This window comes from Otolemur garnettii, unplaced genomic scaffold (genome assembly GCF_000181295.1).
Source record: "Otolemur garnettii isolate 467f Iridium unplaced genomic scaffold, OtoGar3 scaffold00134, whole genome shotgun sequence".
NCBI lineage: Eukaryota > Metazoa > Chordata > Mammalia > Primates > Galagidae > Otolemur > Otolemur garnettii.
Genome location: NW_003852529.1, coordinates 4860109 through 4882655, shown reverse-complemented (window position 1 = coordinate 4882655; position 22547 = coordinate 4860109). Strand labels below are relative to the sequence as shown.

At 59.8% G+C, this 22547-nt stretch overlaps 2 protein-coding genes across 4 annotated transcripts; one reads left to right on the top strand and one right to left on the bottom strand.

Annotated features, from left to right (window-relative positions):
* Positions 1-1199: 1199 nt before the first annotated feature.
* Positions 1200-3843, top strand: TSSC4 (tumor suppressing subtransferable candidate 4). Of its 3 annotated transcripts, none has more exons than XM_012810495.2 (4): positions 1200-1312; positions 1888-2062; positions 2303-2450; positions 2581-3843. In XM_012810495.2, exon 4 carries the CDS (start codon positions 2604-2606, stop codon positions 3597-3599), a length of 996 nt encoding a protein of 331 aa, XP_012665949.1. In that variant the 5' UTR covers positions 1200-1312; positions 1888-2062; positions 2303-2450; positions 2581-2603; the 3' UTR covers positions 3600-3843. The 3 variants fall into 3 exon arrangements, with proteins under 3 accessions (XP_012665949.1, XP_023374061.1, XP_003798417.1); XM_023518293.1 differs by having other exon boundaries at positions 1208-1312; positions 1885-2062; XM_003798369.3 differs by having other exon boundaries at positions 1208-1312; positions 1491-2062.
* Positions 3844-4734: 891 nt separating this feature from the next.
* Positions 4735-20091, bottom strand: TRPM5 (transient receptor potential cation channel subfamily M member 5). The gene is made up of 24 exons (XM_003798410.3): positions 19972-20091; positions 19397-19577; positions 18413-18579; positions 17733-17916; positions 16359-16423; positions 16020-16211; positions 15621-15723; positions 14485-14603; positions 13687-14037; positions 13480-13620; positions 13288-13411; positions 12733-12878; positions 12209-12321; positions 11902-11994; positions 11525-11783; positions 10674-10792; positions 10358-10490; positions 9978-10152; positions 7280-7433; positions 6725-6903; positions 6310-6442; positions 5659-5731; positions 5253-5319; positions 4735-4841 (listed from the first exon to the last, which is right to left on the bottom strand). The coding sequence occupies exons 1-24, from the start codon at positions 20086-20088 to the stop codon at positions 4735-4737; spliced, it is 3495 nt and encodes a 1164-aa protein (XP_003798458.1). The 5' UTR covers positions 20089-20091.
* Between the last annotated feature and the right edge of the window lie 2456 nt (positions 20092-22547).

Sequence of the window (22547 nt, the reverse complement as noted above, 5' to 3'; positions counted from 1 at the left end):
TACAGAGTAACCACTTAGGGACCATTAGACCTTTACACTGGGGAGAGAGGAGCAACCTTAGGACTACGCTATCCCAACAGTGCACAACTGAGCATGGGCCCTCTTTTTTCCCCTCTTCATATCTTTAGGCTGGGCCACAACCAGTCCTTGAATCCTAGTTTCCCAGTGGAAAACAGGACAGCAGGCTCTGAGGAGTGGAGAGTTTTCTCTCTGGCCCTTCAGAGTGAGGGTAGGAGGTTGGTCTAGTTGCCAAGGGAACTCAAGTGCCTTGAGTTTAGGGGGCATGAAGCACCCCACTGCAAAGGGAAAAAGTGCTGCCCACTTAGGCCCTGGTGGCCAAGAGAGAACCTGGGACCATGTCTCCCTTTCAGGGTGGCAAGTTGGCCTGCCACATACACTGGACATGGAAGGCCAAGCTGCCAGCTCCCGAGTTTGGCTGCCTACCTCTGTAGGCCAAGACCAGACCTCACAACAGCTGCCCACCCAGCCCTACCGGTGGCCTTTCCAACCTTCTTGGCACTCCCCATGCTGTCTAGGGTCAGGGTCCTGGGTGAACTCGCGACCTGGAAAGTGTCAGGGCAGAGCCTGGCCCTGGCTCCCCTGCAATAACCTCAGGGAACATCACCAGTACCGGCTGAAACCCAGAACAATGTCCCCGAGAGAGGGATTGGCCAGAACAGTGTTCCCAAGGGCAACGATCCGCGCAAAAAAAAAAAAAAAGGGGGCAGCCGGGCCAAGTAAGTTCCTCGGAAGAAGCGTCGGCCCGGCGAACGGACAAGCGGGCTGCTTCATGCGGCCCGCGTCCTCGCCTCGGACTGGGGCTGGCTCGGCCTCTGGCCTCAGTGAAACTGAAGAGTCTGGGGCTAGTGCAGAGCAGAACTACCGACTCCAACGGACTGGGGCCGCGCACTAAGGAAGTCTCCAGCCATCCTGCTTCCGGGAACTAACAGAACACAGAAGCAGCGTCAGCAGCCGCTTCCGTCCAGAACCAGAAGTGCCCTGGAACGGCCTCGCTTGCTCTATGCGCAATGACGCACTTCCTGCCTGTGGCGGCCGCAGTCTCCGCGGGCTCCGGCAGGCGGCGCTGGAGCCGCAGGAAGCCCGCGCTGCTGGTCGTTGGCCCCAGAGCACACTGGGAGCCGCAGCCCGCCCCGCCCCTTCCTGGCTGGAGGGGGCTTCTCCCCTTGAACTTCGCGGCTTCCGGGGTGGGCTGAGCGCGCGTACCGCGTTGGGGTGTGGGTAATTCCTCGCGCTCAGTAGCAGTCGCTGTCCCGGAGGGCCGCGCCGGCGTTTGGACAGGCGGAGGCGGCAGGTGTGTGGGGGGCGGGAGGCGCCTAGGGCCCCCGGAGGTCTGCTGCACGGTCCTGGTGCCCGTCGCGGCCCGGAGCTCCGCTGGCTTTGGCTGGAGGGAGGCTCGGCCTGGCTACCCAGCGCAAACGGAAGGCCCGGGACGTGGAGGCGCCTGCAACTCACTCCCGGTGCGACCCTAGGTGCTGTTTGGCGGGCTCCGGCTGCGCCTGTGATAATAGCGTGACTTGGGCAGTTACTTCCCCAACCCTGACCGTTCTGGATGTGACGCTGGGGCGTGCTGGGCGTTTCCTTTCTCTCCCCGTGCGGTCCCTTCGGTGAGGAGGGTAGCGCCCGGCGGGAGTTGAGGTCTTGCGGTGTTCCACTTGGTGGACGGCGCCGTGTCGCATCCTTGGTCATGGTCACCTAGGCAGGGAAGGCTGGTGGGGGAGTGGGCGGAGGCTGGCTGGTGCCGAGGCAAACAAGCGCCAGGGCGCCGGGTCTCCCCACACGGCTGGAAAGGGCTGTAGTAGTAGGTGCTGCAGAAAAAGGGCCACCACATTTGTCCCAGGAGCTGTGGCGCTTGCCTCTACACAGCAGGGCTGCTCCAGGTGCTCGTGTACCTCCGCTTTCCTGAGAGCTGGACCTTCAGGTGCCAAGGACAGGGCTGCAGGCCTGTCTGGAGTTCCCAGGGATCTCCCACCAGACGGGGGACTCTCTCCTCCCCATGGACCAGGACGGGCCGGTCTTGGTGGAGCACTCCCTACACCACTCAGTAAGTGGCTTGTAAATGACGGGTGAAATAGCGCAGAGACTGTTCTTGGGCCAGGGTTCAAGCCTAGGCTAGGCACTTAGTGGCTCCAAGTTTATCTGGGGAGCTTTGTCGTGATTAAATGACATAGCAAGTGAGAAGTTCCTGCTGTTGTTCCTAACCTGTTGGGTCCCTTGGGTCCTGTTGCCGCATTTGTGAACTCCCACTTTGGTCTGATGGTTGGTTCCTCCCACGCCCTCTCAGCTGCAGCCTAGCAGAGCCCTGCCCCGAGGGCTCCTGGGACTGAGTCAATCCTACCTTCACCGCTGAGAACCTTCATCAGGGCTCTGCCCAGCCCGCTGTCCACCAGCCCTCTGGTGCCCACCACAGGCACCTGCCCAGCAGACAGGAGGTGAGAGGAAGGCTTTTGGAGTGTGGAGGCGGGGCTGGCTCTCTGTGGGACAGGGCTGACCACCTGCTCCTGCTCAGGAACTTATTCTAAATGCTGCTCTCGCTTTAAAAACAAACTTGTTTTGGTCTAGGTGTGGTGTGGTGCTGAGGATACATGGCTGAAGCTGGGACTGAAGAGCCATCCTCTGGCTTGGAGGGCAAGGGAGAGACAGAGTGTGACACCCTGCTTTCCGACACAGTCTCCCTCAGTGACTCGGACTCTGACCTCAGCCTGCCCGGTGGTGCCGAGGTGGAGGTTCTGTCCCCAGAGGGACTTTCTGGGGAGGCCCAGGAGGACTCAGACCCCAGTGAGTCCCCATCACCCCCCAGGGGCCTCCACAGGGCCACAGCGCAGCCCTTCTACCTGAGAGGCACAAGCTCCACCTTCTCACAGCGCAGCCATGACATCTTTGACTGCCTGGAGGGGGCAGCCAGGCGGGTGCCACCCTCTGTGGCCCACACCAGCCTGAGTGATAGTGGGAGCTTCAGGCAGCCCCTGGCAACCTCAAGCCATCCATCAGTGGGAGACCTGGGTGGGGCCCAACGGAGGTTTGCTCCCTTGAGAGTGTCCCGTGTCCCCGACTATGTGGCCCACCCTGAGCGCTGGACCAAGTACAGCCTGGGAGACGTGGCTGAGACCAGTGAGCAGAGCAATCAGGCTGCTGCCCTGGAGTTCCTGGGGTCCCGGCACCAGGCTGTCTCTGCTCACTACGTACCCTCCTTCAACCAGGATCCCTCCAGCTCTGGGGAAGGGAGAGTTGTCTTCACCAAACCAGCCCGAGGTGGTGAGGCCAGACCCGAGAGAAAGAGGGTCCTGAGAAAGGGGGCAGAGCCAGGCAGGGGCACTTCTGGAAATGCTAGCCCTGCCAGCGGAGAGGGCCCTGTGGAGCTGGCCCATTTGGCTGGGCCTGGGAGCCCTGAGGCCGAGGAGTGGAGCAGCCCCCTTGGGGGCCTGCAGGAGGTGGTGTCACCTGCCGGTGCGGTGGACAGTGAGTCAGTGCCCACCCTGCCACTGGTGGAGACTGTTGGCTTCCATGGCAGCAAGAAGCGGAGTAGAAACCACTTCCGGAGCAAGGGCAGCACCTCTGAGGGCCCAGGCACTGAGATCTGAGCCCCTGCTATGGTCCTGCCCTCCCAGCTAGGCTGCCTGCAGGGCTAGGATCAGAGGGACAGCTGGAGCTACTGCCCAGCTGGAGTGGACAGGTCCATAGCCTTAGGGAGGAAGCCAGGGGTGGCCTCCATCTTCAGTGGAGCAAAGACTTGGCTAAGACTCAGGGAGGTGCGGGGACACTGAGACCCTGTCTCCCTTGGTGTCTGGGCAGGAGGTACAATAAAGGTTTTAGCGCTTCCTCAAATTATGTGTGTGTTGGCTCTGCCTCTTGCAGCTGGGGTCTTGTTTTTCCCCCTGTTTCTTGTCAGTTACCCTATTCCTATACCTGATCCAGTGACCCAGGGCTGGGTTGCTTTGTGGATGTTAGCTGCCCCCTCTGTTCATGCCCCACAGATTACCCAGAAGGACCCATGTGACAGAGCAAGAGATAAAGGAGCTCACCACCCCAGCTACCCAGACCTTCCTCTTGTGGACCACAGTGTGGGGTTGAGCAGGTGGCCAGGAAAAGGTCTGGTAGGAATTCCCTGACCCTTCCCTGGCTGTCTACTAATGCTCAGTGACCCATATACTTTAGCCACCCCAGGGGTAGTTTGGTCTGGGCCAGGGTTGCAGTGTTATACAGGCTCCATGGGAGAGGTGGCCCCTGTGACAGCCCAGGGTGGCACCAGCACTTGTACCAGCTGCAGGACAGAGGGGCTGGGAGTGGCCAGACAAGCAGCTGATGCTTTCTGGGATTGGTCAACTGCCCGCCAAAAGACTGGGATGGGGTCTTAAAGGGCAAGAATTCTAGCCACTAGCATTTCAAAAAAGCATTTGTTTCTTACGGGGTAACAAATACAAATAGGGTGGGGGTGGACCCACAAGCAGCTGCCCAGTCTAGGCGGGAGGTTCCTGTGTCAGGCTGCAGCCTCTTTTCAGGCCCAGGGGTACATGTTTGCTGATGGCTGGGAGGCTGTGCCAAGATAACTGCTTTGCCTCCTGGGTCCCCCCAGGGAGGTGTCAGGTGGGACAATGAGGTTTCTTGTGGAGATGTCCAGAAAGGGCTGGTCTGTGTGTGATAAGGCTGTGGGGGCCACTGCCCACTGGAGGTGAGCAAAGGTCCAGGGTGACCAGCTGAGAAGTAGGGCTGAGCAGCTTAGGAATCTGAAGGCAGCCAGCCAGCCTGGGAGTGCTCCCTGCCACCAGGGCCTCCTCTGTGGTCAGCAGTTCCCTGCTGGCTCCCACCAGCACAGTTCTGTGAGCCTATTGGGAATGAAGGCCCCTCCTCAGCTCTTGGGGGCCCAGCCAGGGTGGGCCCAGAGGTGGGGCCCTCAAGAGTGGGGAAGGCTGGGTGACCCAGGGCAAACCTGGCTTTGTGGGTCCTTGGGGCTGGTAGTGTGCCTTGATGGGGTCAGGGGCCCTGCCTGCTGAGGGGGAACACCCAGCACAGCTGTACCAGGCCAGGCACTGCCCCTGGAGGCTGAGTGAACCAGCTCTATGCGCCAGGGAGAGGTAGAATTCCATCAGAGGGCACCTGCACTGCCCCCAGTGATGGCCAACAGGGACCTCCAGGCCCAGGGGAAGGGCAGGGTGGCAGGGCACATAGCATGGCCAACTGGCTGTGGGGTATTGCCCAGGCCCACCCATACCCCTACACTCCCCAGACCGGCTTACTCCAAGGGACGCCGCCCTGGGCCAGTGTATCAGCCACGGAGGACAGGAGCACTGTGCAATAGTTGATCTGGAAGAGGTTGAAGGGTTCAGGGAAACCAAGGCAAGCCCCGGACTCCCAGGACAGCAGAGGATGGGTACCCTCCACGTGCCCCCACCCCTGCCAAGACCTGCTGCACCATGACCCCTCCCTCTACTGTGCAGGGTGGACAGTGAGGGGTGACTGTGATCTCATGTGACTTGCTTGGGGTAGGGATAGGCCCAAGTCCCACTGGACCCCCTACCAGGGTTTGTGCACAGGGGTGCCCATTCCCATCCAGCCTTTGTCTGAGTTTGGAGCTGTAGGCAGGCCCCACGGGCACCTGCTGCCTGCAGGAAGGGGAGCAGAGCAAGCGTCCTTGCCACTTGCCTGCAATTCCAGACTCTTGATCCGCTTTTCTTGCTCTCTCAGCCCCCCGAGATACTTGGCAACAAAGTCCACTCTGGCAAAATCAGAAGTGCAGTCTGCTGATGGTCTCCCCATCCTCTGGCACCCCATGTCCCCAGTGCCCAATCTGGTGGCACCCAGGACTTCTCAGGGTACAGCCTTGTCTACAGTACTGAGTGCTTCTGTGCCCTCCCTGCCCACATTACACCAGGATAGGGTGAAGCGAGGGTGGGGGCCAGAGAGAAAGGAGGGGGCCAGTCTCCCTCCTGAGACCTACAGCAGGAAGGACACCAGGTTTAGAGGCCCACAGTCCCTAACCATAGGGCAGGCAAGTCCCCAGTTGAGCCCTGCCCCTCTCGGCCTGTTTCCAAGCTCAGGGCCTCTGTGACTGGCACCTGAGAACACCCCTTCAATTATGTTAGAGGTTCCCTCCAACCCCCGTGGGTCACCCACCACCACCACCTTCACAGCACTTGACCAAAGCTAGCGCTGGTGCCAAGGCTAAGGCTCAGGGCCACCAGTGGCCAGGAGTGCACCTGGGTCCCTTTGCCTCCAGGGAAAGGACCCCGTCTGCATTGCGGGGCAGCCCTGTGGGCAGAGGCGCATGGGCGTGTCACCGGCCACACCCCGCACCTGTGTGCTGTTTTCCGCAGCACCTCCCCCTCGCTGTCCCGCCGCCTCTTCTCCACCTTGCTCAGGAAATTTTCCTTCTGAACCATCTCCCAGGTGACAATCCTCTGGTCCAGGGGGTCTGGCAGGTCTCGCTCTGGGAAGGCCAGTGCAGGAGCAAGCTTTGCTGGTGCCACGTGGGCCAAGGTGGCTGAGCCAGGCCTGGCCTCAGGTCAGGGTGTGAGATAGCCAGGGAAGGACAGGTCCCATGCAGGGATGTGCAGGCCACAGGGAGCCTCTTGGGCCCTCTGGGCCTGGGCCCTGGGGCTTTGGTCAGCCTGGATGGAGCCCAACCAAGGGTAGCAGGGCCCAGGAAGAGCCCGGGCTTCTGTGACCTGCCCACCTCTCTGAGATGGCCGCAGCCAACTGCCCTCCTCACCCAGGTGCTCCCGCTTGTGCCGCGCCTTCCTGAGGGCCCCACGAAGCAGCAAGCTCAGGTGGCTGAGCAAGATGAAGGGCGGGGCCAGCGCAGGCCGCTCATGATACTCCACAATCAGGTGGTAGCGCTGGAACTTCCAGAACATGTCCGCATTGCCCTGCACCACCTGGAATGTGTAGCTGGGGACAGCAGCCAAGGCCCTCACTTACCTGCCTCCCCTACCACCTGAGTGGCAGAGGGACCCTCAGAAACTGGGCCCAGCACCCCCTTCTGTGATTGCCTCTGGATGTGTCCCAGGGTCCACTGTGGGGTCTTCTGCCTGCTCCCTGCCCACCCACCCCCCCCCCGACTCTGCTGGACAAGCCTGGGGCTCCTGACGCACCACCCAGCCCCCACCCTCCAAGGCCCCAGCCCCACTTTCTGGGAGCAGGGTGGGCCTCTCTCATCTGCTACCAGGACCAGGCCAGGGGCCATGGCTGGGCAAAAAGGTGTGAGTGTTTGGGATGTCCTTGCGTGTCAGGCCTCTCTACTTGCAGGCGGAGGGACAAGGGACACCTGAACATGGCAATGAGCAGGTTCATGAGCAGCACGTTGGTGACCAGCAGGAAGGTGACCAGCAGGAGGATGACCAGCCAGTTGGCGTAGAGGTTGGGGCAGGAGGGCGAGTGCTCCAGCAACAGGGGGTGTGTGGAGCAGTTCACACGGGCCTCTAAAAAGTAAGGGGGGGCGCCGGTGGGGCCAGGCCAGGGCAGCCTCAGGCAATGGCCTGAGATCCGAAAGCTTGGTCCTGGGGTCTAGACCAACCAGGTGAAAGGGCCTTAATGGAGTGACCCGCTGTCCTCTGTTACCTGGGATCATCTGAGTTTTAGCCCTGAAAGCCCTGTCAAGGGAAGTGCCACACCAAGGAAACCAGATGGTGGTCACAGCACAGGGCCACCTCACCCCCCCTGCTGGGCTTTGACCAGGGCCTGGGGTCAAAGCCAAGACCATTTGGGGGATGGAAAGTGGGGGTAGGAGGACTCATGGGACAGTTGCTACCGGTTTCTCCACCCCCCAACAAAAGGCTCTGTCTTCAAGCATATTTGGGGAGAGCTGGTGAAGGGACACTGGTATCCTTGCTACAGGGCTTCTCAGAGCCTTTACAGCACTAATGCCTGTCACAGCTCCAAGCTGGAGAGTGAGTCTAACAACTCCCCAAGGCAACTTTCCAGAACCGAGAGACTGTAGGGTCACAGAGCCTGCCCTGAGCCTGGCCAGTCTTAAGAACATTCTCCAGACAGTGCTGAACTCCCTCAGGATACCCTGGGGGCTGGCTCTAGCATCCCTGAGTGGCCTGCTGGTCACCACTCCAGCCTCTTAGGGCAGGTGGCAATTGGGATCAGTGTGCAGATCCTGGTGGCCTGGGTGCTAGGGCATCTCAGCCAGAGGCCAAAGAGCCCCTCCAGTCACTCTGGTTCTCTGCTTCATCTGAAAGGGCACCCGCTCACCTGCCCTCATCAGGCCACGTGCCAGCCTGTGTGCAGGTGTCTGTGTGTGAGTGCCCATGTCCCTGTGTGGGCTGCAGGTAGCACCGTAGTGCTCGTGTGAGTGTGTCTTTGTGCCTGTCCCTCCGCTCTGTCTCTCGGGGTCCACCTGTGTGTACCCAGGTCTGGCCTCTGCTTTATGTGCATCAGCGTCAGCGTCAGGGCCTATTTCCTCAAGTTTTGCTGCTTCTCCCAAGTACAGCTGCGCTGGTCCACATGTGAGTTATGAGTGGGGGTGGGGGGGTACTGGCCACAGCATACCAGACCTTGTCCTGCTGCCTCCTCCCCACACCAGAAGAGGTGGGCCCAGCTGGCCTGGGGGGCTATAAATCTGATAGACTTGACCCCACACTAAGAAGACCTCTGAGCCCTCCTCCACTCTGGGATTTCTGAAGGTGCCACCAGGTTGGGATGGAAATTAAATGTCCCGGGTCGTAGAGCCCAGGAGAACAAGGTCCCTTCACAGCCAGCTGACCCAGGCTGCAGCCTGTCATGGTGCAAAGTGGGAGGGCAGGGGATGCCCTGGGGGAGGACCTGCAGGCGATAGGGGAGCCACCAGAGCCTCAGTTTTCTTCCTAGCCTAGGTTGGTGACCAGTTCTTCGCCCGGCACTATAATGGACTCAGCAGGGCCCAGAGAAGGGAGGTGATGTGGACAAGAACTGTAGGATTCGCCTGCCGCAGCTCTGGGCCTTCAGGTAGGTGGCAGGAGAAGAAGGTTATAACCAGGCCTGTCCCCTTATGGCTGGATCTGGCCAGGGCAGTGACACAGCCCTAGGGACAGGGCCCAAGACCTGCCCAGGCCAGAGGCCCCAGGAGCTCGGGCAGTGCAGGCTGAGGAGGAAGGTAGAGAGCACAGGACCAGGAAAACTGATGTGCAAAAGGCCAAGATCACAGGGGATGGGGGTTGCTACAAAAATAGCCCAAAGAAGGGGGGAATGGCCCAATTAAGAGGTGATTCCCTGATGGCAGTGTTCTCCCCCCAGCCTGTCTCTGGCCCTCCAGGAGCCCATGTTTGCTTTCAGCTTTGAGTTAGCCCCTTAGCAAGTGTACATCACAGGGAGAGTGCTGCCCTGGAGGAGGGGCAGTCGGGCCTTGCAGCCCACTCCCCGGGGGCTGCCCTTTCTAGGTTATGCTGGGTCCTAGCCACCTAGGGCTGCCCAGGCCATGTTACCACTGAGACCCCCATGGCCAAGTGGCTTTGCCCCCCAAACATGTTCATCATGAAAAGTTCCTGGAGCCCCCACTAGACCCCACCAGGTGCAGCCAGCTGGGGATACTCATGGCCAGACAGGCCCCACACACCCAAGAGCACAGGCAGTGCACACACAGGGGGAGGGGCCCCAGAGGAAGCAAGGGGGCCTTCTGGAGGGGCCTCAGTGGGTGGGTAACAGGGACCCTGGCTATGCAGGGCCCTACAGGAGGGACCTAGACACCAGGCAATGGTCACCCCAGAACATCCCTGCTCTCTGCCCATAATGCCTGCCCAGCCCCTGCTGCCTCACAAGGTCTCCCGTGTCCCAGGTCCTAAGCTTGAAGGCTCTGTGTCTGGAGCTGACCCTGTCCCTGGGTCTGGACTCAGGAACTTCTCCTGTCTCAGCTCCAGGCTGGGGTCTCCTGTGACCCTGACAAGCCTCCCTAGAGAGCCACATATTCATGGGCTTGGAAAACTGTATTGGCTTTGGTCATGCCTAGGATTCCCGCACCCCACACCACCTGGCTGGATACAAACCGTCAATCTCATCCAGTGGTATCTGCCCGAAGATCTGCAGGTAGGGCCGGTAGAGCACACGGCGGAAGACCCACTCGAGGCGGCTGTCGTGGGGGTGCAGCAGCGCCTGGGTGGTCACGCCATAGGCCACCAGCCATACACTCAGGAAGAAGAGGAAGAAGAAGACGTCCTTCATCTCCATGGGGCAGGGCAGGGAGACAGCCATTAGCAGATGGGCTTAACACCCACTGGGGGGACAATGAGTGGGGCTCACCTTCTACTGGGGGACAGTGATTTGGGCTTACCCCCACTGTGGGGGACAGTGAGCAGGGCTCATCCCCCCAGGGAGGACGGTCAGTGGGGCTCAGCCCCCTAGGGAGAAAGGGGGGTGGTGGGCTCACCATGCGCTCCACGATAATGATCTTGGGGCCCAGCTGCTTGTGTATGGCGAAGATGTGGATAAGCCGGAGTGTGAACACCATGAAGTCTATGGCCAGGACTGAGCGGCCAGCCTCAAACACCGAGGGCAGCATCCTGGGGGGGTAGCAGGTTGGAAAGGGCTGCTGGAGCCCGGAGAGGGGAAGAGGACTCCCCTTGGACAAGCAACACACTGGCCAAATGGCAGATGCCAGGGCCGAGCCAAGAACTCTTGAGTGGCCTCATCGGGATCCCTGCCTACAAGCCTGCCTGAGGACAGGGCCTCTGCACCCCACAGACCTGCAGGTGACACCAATGATGAACAGGAAGATGGCCACCATGTCACACTTATTCCAGTTGTCCTCCATGTACAATGTGAACTTCTTCAGCAGGTGTGTGTCCTCGTCCGTGAAGAAGCCCTATCAAAGAGGCAAAGAGTCTGCTGCCAGCCACCTGGGCCCACCTCACTGGAGACAGCCATGACAGACCCAGGCACCTGTAAGGATCAGGGCTCAGTCTGTCAGGGGATCTAATCAGGGTTCCCTCTATAATCAGGGTAAGTCTATAAGTAGGACTGGGGGTCAATAGAAGATGTTCCATAGCTGTGTCTGGGGACAAAAGCTACAGTCAATGCTCTCTGTGACCAGGGTCCAGGATTATTTATATTCAGTCTCTGGACTTGATCTATGACGTGGGTCAGGGTTCAGACACTGATTAGAGAGACAATGGTTATGCTATCTGGAGTGGGATCAGGGCTCAGTCTGCAGTGGAGCTGGGATCAGGGACCAGTCTGGAGTGGAGCTGAGAATCAGGGCTCAGTCTGGCATGGAGCTAGGATGAGGGCTCAGTCTTGAGTGAGGATGGAATCAGGGCTCAGTCTGGAGTGGAACTGGGATAAGAGCTTAGTCTGGAATGGGGACCAGAACTCAGTCTAGAATAGAGCTATGATCAGGGCCTAGTCTAGGGGGAGCTGGGATCAAGGCTCAGTATGATGTGGAGCTAGGATCAGAGCTCAGTCTGTGACCAGGATCAAGGCTCTGGTGATGCTGTTCTCATTCTGAAGATGAGGAGCCATTGCCCTGCCAGGGCAGGACCTACCGAGCCTTATAGCCTGGAGCTACAGAGTGGTGGGAACCCGGTTGGCCACTGACCTGCCGAATCTCCTCCAGCACGAGTGTGAAGACCCAGAAGTAGAGTATGACCTCAGGCCCTGATGGCCCCTGGGGCGGTGGCCTGAAGTCCACCAGCAGGACATAGGTGAACAGGAAGAGGAAGGCAAAGTACATGACCACGTTCCCCAGAAACACTGTCACAGGAGCACCCCAAAACTTCTGCCAGCGTGTGAGTAGGAAGGCCGTGTGCAGGCCTCGGTCACCCTGAGCCTTTGGTGCCTCCACCATCTCATCCACCCTGTGTCATAAAGGAGGCCACAGTGGTGAGGCCAGACCCCAGCAGACATCCCACCAGGGTCTGGCCTCCCAGCCACCACTCACTGGCTGCCATCCTGCCTGGCCCCTTTGGCCCTCACCGGCTGCCTGGGCCACATAGTAGGCTCCTCTCCGTGCCCAGGCTGTCCAGCTCCTCCAGGTCCTCTGGGCCGGTCCTCAGAGGGGCCTCCTCACTGTGAGCACATGGGATGCTCAGGGCCCTCAGGAAGGCACCCAACGGTACCCACTTTGTCCCAAGCACTGAGAAGGGTGGAGGCCAAAGTGCCCAGCTGCATGTACTGGCTGTGGATAGCAGGGCCTACAGGGATTTTGGACTCAGGGGAACCCAGAGACATGTGGCCAACAGCACCCAACACCTTCTCCATGGCTCTCGCAGGCCTGACTTACCTGAAGGTGATGAGGTTGGTGTAGATGAGGGGGGGGCAAAAGAAGGCACCCAGCAGCCGCAGGATGGGTGTGCCCCTGGCCATGTCACCCCACCAGATCTTGGTCAGGAAGGCCTGAAACAGAGGCATGCCCACCGGCCTCCAACTTCCACCCCAGGAGTGCCCATCCCCACACCTGGCACATGCCAGCTGCTCCTGGAGGTGAGCTGAAGATGCCCCTATCAACCCTCCCCTGCAGCCCTCCCTGCTGTCATGAAAGTCAGCATGAAGGAGCCAGGCACAGAAAGATGGGATTCGCTGTGAAGTGAACCCTCACTGGGGGCAGGAAGGGCTGTGCAGGGCAAGCATGCCCAGTTGAAGAGCCTCCCTCCCTCTACAACATAGGCATGTGGGAGCCAGAGGCTGCAGGCTGGGTGGTCAGCATGCCTGGGTCCTGCTTGCCCTCGCATTTAGCCCCTGTCACCCCTCCTCGAGGATTCAACTCTGAACCAGGGTGATCATGGTCTTGCTCAGCCGGTCACTCACCTGCACACCATCGTGGGCAAAGAAGGCCTTGGTGTCAGCCTCAGTGGCCAGGTGCAGACAGGTGGTCCTGCTCCAGCAGCGGTTCCGGCGCACCAGCAGGGCGAAGGCACGGTCCTCATTGTTGCTGTAGCACTCAGAGAAGAGGTCTGCCCAGAGGGGCCCTGGCTGCTGGGGTGGGTCACATGCCACACCTGCCCCCAGCCTCCCCCGTCTGCTTGGAGCCTGTGTCCACTTCCCAAGGGGCAAGCCTGGTCTTCTGCACTGCAGGCTGCTGACAGCCCCTGCCCAGCCTGCTCTGGGCCTCCCTCACTGCTAAGACCTGGAGAGGTTCTGTCACCCTGAATGTCCCCAGCAGCAGGGCCTGGCACATGTCCAGAGGCCTGAGGGTATCTTCTTCACCCTGGGCCCAGTTGTCTCTCCTGCTTAGGATTTGAGGGCCCTCTACTCAGAAGGGGCCATCCCTCTAGTCCCATTCTACAAAGGGACCACTGAGGTTTCACTGGGCCATGTGGCATGCATCACCTCTTCCCCCAGCTGGCCACTTGGCATACTCACCGAGGGCCAGCTGCTCGTACTTGGCTTCACGCATGGCCTGGGCCACTGCAGCCTCCGGCTCCAGGTGAGACATCTCCTTGAGGATTTTGCAAGCAGCCAGAGCAGCCGCCACACCCTCCTTGCCCTAGGAGACTAGGTCTCAGGAGCTGTACACCTTCCCCCACCCAACTGGGGGTCATGGCCACCACTCACCATGGCCCAGAAGTAGGTGGCCATCTTGTGGTGGTTCTGGAGCACTGCCCACAGGAACAGGTCCCTCCAGGGGTTCTCACTCTTCTGGTTGAGGTCCAGCAGCCACTTCTGGCCTGTGGGCCGTTTAGCTGGCCCCTTCTCCTAGGGGACATGGTTGTCAGCCACCAGCATGGCGCGGCCCTGGCCCCTTGCCCAAACCCTGCTCACCACCTTGCTCTGGCCCCCTTGCCCGCCGTCCTGGTAGAGGCCACGGCAGGCATCCCGCAAGAAGTCCTTGAGCACACGGGAGACCTCGTGTAGGGAGAAGGCGGGTGGCCCGGCGGGAGGCTCCCGGACTGGCTGCGTGCCCAGCCCAGCCAGCGTCCGGCGACCCTCCTCGTGCTTGCGCTGCAGCAGGTCGAAGAGCAGGCTCTTGGGGGACACAGAGCGGTAGAGCTGCTGCAGCCGCCCATAGGTCAGGAAGTCGGCCATGTTGGCCCCATTGTCCACGAAGAGACGCACAAACTCAGGCTTGTTGCTGACCAGGGCATCCATCATCACCTCCTCCAGGTCACAGGACTGGACAGCCATAGGGGGACACAACCCAGGGTGGGGGAGACAGTGACAGTGAGTGGGAGCCACTGGGGAAGGGGTGGCACCAAGGGAGAAGAGCACAAAGGGAGCCTGGGGCTCTCTGCCCAGGGCCAAGCCCCCTGACCCCACTCTGCGCTCCCAGCCTATAATCCTGAGCCATGGCAAGTGCAGGTGGGCCCCAGCAGTCTGCGGGGGTGCCGAGGATAGCCCACAGCACTCCACACTGCCTGGCCACTGAGTGAGGCCAAAGCCCAGCAGTGCTGTGGCTACCTCATGCTCCCACCTTGGGACAGCTGGGCTGGGGCAGGCAGCCAGCAGCCCTTAGAACATCACCTTTGCTGGGCCCTTAGCATGGTCCTGCCCTGTGCTAGCCAGAATCAAGGCTCAGGAGGCAGCTACAGGCCAGCTGGACAGGCAGGGTAGAGGGGGCACCTTCCATTCCACGTCCCCATTGAAGATCTCGCTCTTGGCGACGTCCACGCGGTCCCAGGCCACGGCCAGCTTGAGCTCATCCAGGTAGTCCTGAGCCTCTTGGCTGTGGCTCTTACAGGCTGTGGGCAGAGCAGGCAGGTATGGTGAGGAAGGGCCTCACAGAGCTGTACGCAACGCTCTGAAGGTAAGATGCATGGACACCAGAACTTCACATCTTCCCACTGAGATGGGACAGGGCAACCTGTCTGCTTCCATGTGAGGCACCTCATTTGGTGGTGGCAGACGGGACCCAGTAAACAACCAGGCTTGAGGCCCCATCCCATCCTGGTGCAGGGGGTCAGGTTGGTCATGTCTTCTCCACAGGGAGGGTAGCTGGCCACAACATGGTACTGCAGGACCCCTGTCCTCTCCAGACCCTTGAGTGGAGTCTGTAGGCCTTGGACCCTGCGACCTTGGGCATCATGAGATTTTGGTGGGGACCTGCTGACTCAGGGGAAGCCACGAGGGGTTCCTGCACAGGGTGTTACTAACCCAGAAGTGCCCCCAATCCAGAAGGCCCCTCAAGTCTGTCCCCCACTCTCAGCGCCACCCCTGCCACCCCATTCTGGGCCTGGGTCCAGCTGCCAGTAGCCAACCCTTGGCATGTGTTCATCCCCTATAGAAAGCACATCAGATGCTGATCAAGCTCCCCTCAGCTGGGCACAGGAGGACAGACTGTCTGTCCATGCTGTTCAGTGTTACTTGGCCTTAAAAAAAGACGAGGCCCTGACACAGGCCACAACACCAATGAACCTTAAAAACACGATACTCGGTGAAGGAGCTGGATGTCAAAGGCATGTCTATTTGTGATTCCACATAACCAGCATGTCCATAGGGATGGAAAGTGAATGGTGGGTGCCAGGGGCTGGGGACAAGGACCGTGACTGCCAATCGGCCCAGGCTCTCTTTGCAGGATGTCAGAAATATTCTGGGATTAGATATCACAATGGGGGCACCACCTCACAAATACACTAAAACCACTGAATTGAACACATTAAAGGTTTTTAAATTATGGTGAAACAATGGCCCAGCCGCCAAACCCCAAGTGGCTCAGAGTGCAGATTCCACCAGGTGCTGCCACCTGGCTTGGCCCTCACCTTTCACCAGTGCCTTAAGGATGACAGTGTCCAGCTCCTCGGAGCCCTCCTGCTCGAAGTCATACACAGTGAGCAGATGTGGGTGTGCAGCAATGTTCTGCAGCTGGGCACAGAGCCAGGGTCCTGAGGGTCACCCACAGCTGGCCAGGTGCACAGAGTGGGTACAGAGCCAGGACAGCCCCTGAGGAGCAAGTGCCAGCCACAGCCCTGTGCATTCCCTCCACAGCCGGGCTCAGAGCTACCACAGATCAGGGGGGACCCCCACACCACAAAAGCCCAAAGCGAGAGTGAGGGTGGGGGCTTGGCAGCTAGCGTGGGGGGCACAGAGTCTGTACTGGGAGCAGTGCCATCTGGGAGGACAGCCCGGGAGGACAAAGGGAAGGGTCAGGTAGTGCATACCAGCTGGGTCCAGTGCATGACGTCCTCCCAGGAGAAATGCTCACTAGGGAATTTCTCTTTAAACTGCTTTTCGGCCACCTGGGGCACCAGTGGGTGGGGCTGGCTCACTAGGGCAGCGAGCACATCAGCAACACCCCCTGAGCCTGCCAGGATCAGCCATGGGGCAGCCTGCTCCACAGCCTGGGAAATCCTCTGCCGTGGGTGGGGAGGGGACAGTGGTTCCGAGTCAGCCCAGGTGACTTCTGGGTGCATATGTTAGGCAACCCCATCACACCTTCCACAAGGCTTCGGGCAGCTGGGGGCTCCCACCAGGGCCCCACCTTGCTCCCCTGTCCCTACCTCCAGGGTGCTGGGGTCACCATTGACCAGTAGGCACAGGACAGGGATCTCAATGCTGCTGGTGCCTGTGGACAGGGCACCCTGTGAGGTCCGAGCCAGTGGGATGGGAGTGCGGAGGGGCCGGGGCCCTCCTCATGAGGCCACGACCCAGACCTCAGAGCCCCAGTCTGCCACGATTCCCAAGCAGGGGCTCACCAAAGGCCCACTTATTATAAGGCCCTGGGGTACCTGGGGGTCAGGGACACCAATTCCACATCTGCACTGTCTGGTGTGGTAGCCCTGTGGCAAGGGCAGCACACAGCTATTTAGACATAAAGCAACATAAATAAAACAAGACATGCAGCTCCTTGGCTGCACCGTCAGGTGCCGACACCCACCAGGATGCCACTGGCGGTACAGGGGAGGCCTCCCCACCGTCACAGGCCGCTCTGGTGGGCCAGCCACTGCAGATCTCAGGAAATGTGCTGAGCAAACCAAAGAGCTCCAGGGTGTATGTGCGCGCACAGGACTCTCCCTCAAAGAGAAGCTGGACACAAGACCCCCAGGTATGAGGCCCTTGGAACTGCCCTGGTCTTCCTCAGGGGAACAGGAATTGGCAAACCCGGAAAGTCACAGAATCACAGAATCACCCAGAGAAGGAGCCTCTCCATCCAATTGAAAGGCTCGATTTGAGGTTTGGCCAAAACGGAGCACAGGCCGGCAGGGGTCAGCCAAGCAGAGCCAGACATTCCACCTCCATGTTGATGGAGTAGACACGACTTTATGTTTTCATTTTTAAAGAGTGTGCAGTTGGCCTTGCGAAGGAATTACATGTTTTGTTTATAAATAGTTCCTCTTGTTCATAAGTGTTGTAAACAATTATACACTTTGTTTATAAACATTATTTACACATCAGTATTTTCTTAGTAAATTCAGCTTTCAAACGGACCCCTGAGCACTGCAGAGCCCATTTCTTGGGCACGCTGCCCCCTGGTGGCAGTGTACCTCAGGGCCTGTAGAAGGAAAAGGGGCCTCCTGCAACATACAGTTCTCATTTTGCTTTTCAAAGCCCAGAGCCTCTGGCTCCGGGGAGCCCCAGTGAAAACAGGCTGCTCTTCTGCCTGATGGGAATGTTGCACCCTGTCCAGGGCCACTGTGCCCAACTGTGTCCCCTCTCCTGTTCCTGCCTAAACAGCTCTTCTTCCCAGGGCCCCAGGGCCCAAATCAAAAAGCTTAGGCGAGGTGGGTGCCTTCTGCCTAGAAGGTGCTTCCCCACACACCCTGGTGAGCCCTCCCCAGTCCCCACCCATATGACAGGTCCCTTAATCCCCCTGGGTTCTGAGGCAGGGGCAGGTAGCCACTGGCAGCTTCCCCGGGTGGCCAGGGTGGACTCACCCCCGTAGCTTGTTCTCTGCTCCGAGATGTGCTCCTCCAGCCGCAGCCGCAGCCCCATTAGCCCGTCCCCCACCCCGGGAGGGCTGGGCTCCACCAGCACAAAGTGGGAAAGGTTGCTATCCAGGGGACAGAGCGGGCCCTGGCTGCCACCGTCCTCCGCAGGGTACTGGACGGGGGCGTCCTCCTGTGCTCAGGTGGAAAGATGAGGCAGAGCTCTCAGGACCCTCCCTGCCATGCCTGAGGTCCCTGTTTCCCCACTCCTCGGACGCTGCTGGGGCCCAGGGCCTCCTTGTCAGTCAGGGGCAGGCTGGGCGGAGAGACAGCCAGGGCTGCAGGGAGCTCCTCCTCCAGACTCTTCAGGGCCACCTGGGCCTGCACAGCCTGGGACAGACCCCAGGAAGTAGGGGGAGGAGGACCAAGCCAGACCCCCGACCTACAGTTCTCTGAGTGGTGCCACCACCTATAGGCCATGCACTGGGCTCCCCCTGCCCATGTGTCCAGGACTGTCCTCCCAGTGCCTCCCCTGAGACCTTAGTCCTCAGACTCCTGCCCTACCCCATGACATCCCCTGAACCCATGACCATGAGCCCCAAGAGCAGGGGCTACTTTGTCCACAGCCCCTCCTGCCCCCCAGGCCTGTTCTGCCCCAGCAGTCATAGCACTCAGAGCCAGACACTCACCGGGGCATCCTCCAGGAGCCGGCGGTGCAGAACGCGGCCAAGAGAGGCAATGCCAATGGCAACCACGCGGGCCCTGGTTGATGTGCTGGCCAGCGAGTGGTCACGCACAGCCTGCCCAACATGCCAGGCCAGGCCCACGCGGAGGGCGCTAGTTAGGATCCAGGCACCTGTGGGGATAGAATAAGGAACACTTGTGCCAGGCAGCCCCCGGGGCCTGCTTGGCTGACCCGGACCCCTCAGGCCCATCAGTGGCCCATCCGAAGGCATCTCCCAAGGCCACTCAGCAGCTCAAGACTGTCTGGGCCCAAGCCCAGGTCCCCAGGCCTGGTGAAGTGGCACCCTGCCCTGGCCTGAAGGGCACATGCAAGGAACCAGCCCCCAGGCTTCTGCTGCCATCTGCAGGGTAGTGGACAGAGATGTCCACTCTATCCAGCTCTGTCCAGTAGCCCAGCCCACATTGGACCAGAATCCAGGAATGTTTTTTCCAAATTACAAAGCCTTTGGTCTATGTCTGGTTTGGGAATTTTTTTCCTATGCTACAATCATTTCTGTGGTAACAGATTCAGAAACCCCACATCCTCTATTAGGCTTTCTACAGGCACAGCCTTCCTTCAAATGGAGCCCTGAACCTCAGAACTGTCTGGCCAGACTGTTCCCTGAAGAGGGGCAGGGGTGACGGGCCCATGAGTTGGGGGTGGCTCTAAGGGAGGGCCAAGTCTCTGCTCACCGGGTGAACTGGGACCAAATCGTGGTCCTTGGTGGTGTCCCCAAGAAGAGTTGCTTCAGCTACTAGGGACTGGGGCAGGGTGCAACTGGGGTGTAGGCCAGGTACAGGTGAAGTGCGGTGGGATGTGGGCAGTGTCCAGGGCTGATGTGGCAGGGTGTAAGGGTGCAGGGGGTGAGTGCAGAGTGTGGGCAGGGTAGAGAGGTACGTCTAGGGGCCACCAGGGCCATCTCCTACTGTAGCCGAAGGCAGGGCTTCACCTGTGCTTTGAGCTGCCTTCACCAGCCCCTTGCGTAGCACATCCCGCAGCCAGGACTTCATGGCCAAAGGCCGCTCCTCTCCCACCAGGGACACCACTAGGTTGGGGGCTGGCAGGTGCCACTCTGTCAGCAGCAGGTCGAATAGCACGGAGGGGGCCACATCGCTCGGCACCTTCACAAACTGCAGGGCAGGGAGCTGCGGGCTCAGGGTGCAGACATGGGGCTACTGGGTCCGGGGGATGGGGCAGCAGGAGGGGAGAGGCCCCCCTGCCCTGAGCCTTTTTGGAATAGGGCTGGTCCTGCCTTGACCTGTTACGTGGCCCAGGCAGCCCCGACTCCTCCTGCGGACCTTTACTAAGAAGACCTCCCAGACCTCCCAGGTGAACCTGGAAGGTTCCAGTTATTGCAGAGGTGGGAACTGTGGCCAAAGGTACCCCAGCTCTGATTTCTGCCATTTGGGGCTCTGTACATGGACCCTGAGAGCAGAACCCAGAGAGAGTGAGAGTACTCAGCCTCTGGGGATGCAGGGGAACTGGGCAGACTGGGCATCAGGTAGGACCAGGGGCTGCCCCTACCTTGCCTCGCTTCTTCCCAGACCCTCCGAATTCGATCTCTCCCCGGTGCAGGCCTGGCCTCCGTCCACCTGCAGCATCCCTGAGGCTGCTGGGACAGGAGCCCTGGGCATCCTGCATGGCAGCTTCTCTGTGGAGACATAGTGGACCCCTGAGGCAGGAGAGGACAATTGATCCCCACCTCCCTCTGTGCAGCCCCCCATGACTCCCCCTCCCACCCCGGCAATGTCTGCCACACCCTTCCACTACTCACCTCAGCCTAGGCCGGCCACAACTGTCCACTTTTCTCTGAATGCTCTGGTGGGGGGTGTCCTGGAAACTTCAGAAGACTTAGTGGGGGACTCGTGGCCTTCTGGCCAAAAAGTCCACCCACCCCCACGACACCCAGGGTCGGCAGAGCTGGCAGATGAGATGTGAGGCTGGTGCACCCAGCTCAGGTGCAAAGGGCATGGGGAGACAGATGGAGGAGGAGCGGCCCACCCCTCCTTGCCCGAGTGGCCCAGGAGCCCAGAGGGGAGGCCCTGCCAGCTCACACAGCACCAGCAGAGATACCTCCAGGCTCTTCCCACTGAGTTTTTGCTTCAGCAAGTGGAGGGAGAAGAGTCCGCCCAGGTCCCTCACCCCTTGCCTCTCTGGGCTCACACAACCTCTCAGCGCCCTGGAGGTTGGGCATCGCAGCCCTACCCTCTCTGGCAGGGACCCAAGGGCCAGTAGGTTGCAGCCTAGCCCATGTGAAGAGGGATGCAGCCCCTCAAGCCCCAGCGACCCCTGACCCACTCCCCAACACCTCCTGGCTGCCTGGCATGGGCCTTGGCTGAACACAGCTGGGGCCCGGGGCCTGCTTCCCTCTAATCTGTGCCTCTGAAAACTGAGAAGGGAGGGGAGCTCGCTTGGGCAGGATGAAGCCCACAGGCTCCCAGTGACCTGCACCTCCTGGTTCCTCAGAGCTATTTTCCCTATTCTCCTGGTCAGTGTCTTGCCCTACCCTGTCCTTTCACTCCCAGAGCTGTCCCCAGATGCCCTGGGCAGTGCCAGCCACAGATGGGCTCTTCATGAGAGGAGGATGGGCCCTTTGGAAAAGCTGTTTCCTGGAGAAGTCCATACCTGTGCACAGGGAGGGGGCAGGGTGCCTTGGGCAGGACGGGGAGCAGGGGCTGAGCTGAGGCCCTCCCCATTGTGCCTGTGGAGTCAGCACAGTGACTATGTTCCACAAATGATGTATCCAAGTCCTAGCACCTGGCACCTGTGACTGTGACTTCTTCGGAAATAGAGTCTTGCAGAGGTGATTGAGGTGTAAGTTAAGGAGAGGCCTTGCTGAATGGGTGGGCCCTGAGCCATGGCTGCTATCCTTATAAATAGGGGACATTTGGACACAGACACACAGAGGGAAAGCAATGTAAGAACATGGGGAAAAGAGCCACGTGGAGACGGAGGTGCAGTCTGAGTGATGCCACACAGGAGGAAGGGTCCTCCCAACAGCCTTCCAGACCCCTGAGAATAGATTCCTATTGTTTTAGGATGCCCAACATGTGGCCATTCGTTCCTGTAACCCCAGGCCACTCAAGCCTTTGTTGACCCAGCAGGCAGGAAACAAGTGGGTACCAGTGTGAGGTCTGGGCCAGGTCCAGCACAGCTGCCCAGCCTCTGGCAGGAGCCTCCCATGCTCTCTCTACCTGACAGCCTGACAGCTGGTGACAATGCAAATCTCCTTCCCTGCCCCTCCACCTCCATCCCCACCGCCATGGGGAACAGATTTGAATGTGGCCCCAGAGGAGATGACTGGATGTTTTCAGTTTTAAAAACTGGAGTCTAGGGCGGTGCCTGTGGCTCAAAGGAGTAGGGCTCTGGCCCCATATCCTGGAGGTGGCGGGTTCAAACCCAGCCCTGGCCAAAAAACAAACAAACAAACAAACAAAAAAACTAGAGTCTGAGGACCAGCCCTGGCTGGGGCCTCAGGGATGGGGGGTATAAGACACGGCAGTACATTGGTGTCCTCTGGCTGCCAGGACAAAGGACCTCAAACTTGGGAGTTAGGAACAACAGATTCTCTCACAGCTGTGGTGCCCAGAGACCCCAAATCAAAGTGTGGGCAGGGCCGTGCTCCCTCCAAAATCTCTCAGGGAGCACCCCTTTCTTTCTGCTGGCTTCTGGTGGCTCCAGGAGTCTCCTGCCTGTGCTGTCATGTGACTTTCTTCCCATTATGCCAGGGCTGCCCGGTGGGCCATCTTTTCAGATCACCCACAAAGACCCTATTTCCAAAAAAGGTCACATTCTGAGGTTCCCGTAGTCCCTATGGGGACACTACTCAGCACAGCATGTGCAGCAAGGTGGGAGCTGCTTGCCATGCTGGGGCGAGGGGTGTAGGCCTATCAGCTCGTCTCAGGCCAGGCCTCATTCCTGCCAAGGCCCTGTCATACCTGGCCACCCAGTAGGGTCATCACTCAGCACATCTGGCCATATCCCTGCAGCAGGGAATTGCATGGCTGGAAGCATCTTCCTGCCCAGGGTGGAGGGTGGGGGTGAGGGGCCTGAGCCAAGCTGTGACCCTCTGGGGGACACAGAATATCAGGATGGACATC

Excerpts from the sequence above, each read along its gene's own strand:
- TSSC4 (XM_012810495.2), top strand. The coding sequence starts at position 2,604 with ATGGCTGAAGCTGGGACTGAAGAGCCATCCTCTGGCTTGGAGGGCAAG.
- TRPM5 (XM_003798410.3), bottom strand. The coding sequence starts at position 20,088 with ATGCAGGATGCCCAGGGCTCCTGTCCCAGCAGCCTCAGGGATGCTGCA. Across the intron at positions 13,412-13,479 it reads CCACCTACTTCTGGGCCATG|GGCAAGGAGGGTGTGGCGGC; the intron begins GTGAGTGGTGGC and ends CTAGTCTCCTAG. Across the intron at positions 11,995-12,208 it reads ACCAACCTCATCACCTTCAG|TGAGGAGGCCCCTCTGAGGA; the intron begins GTAAGTCAGGCC and ends ATGTGCTCACAG.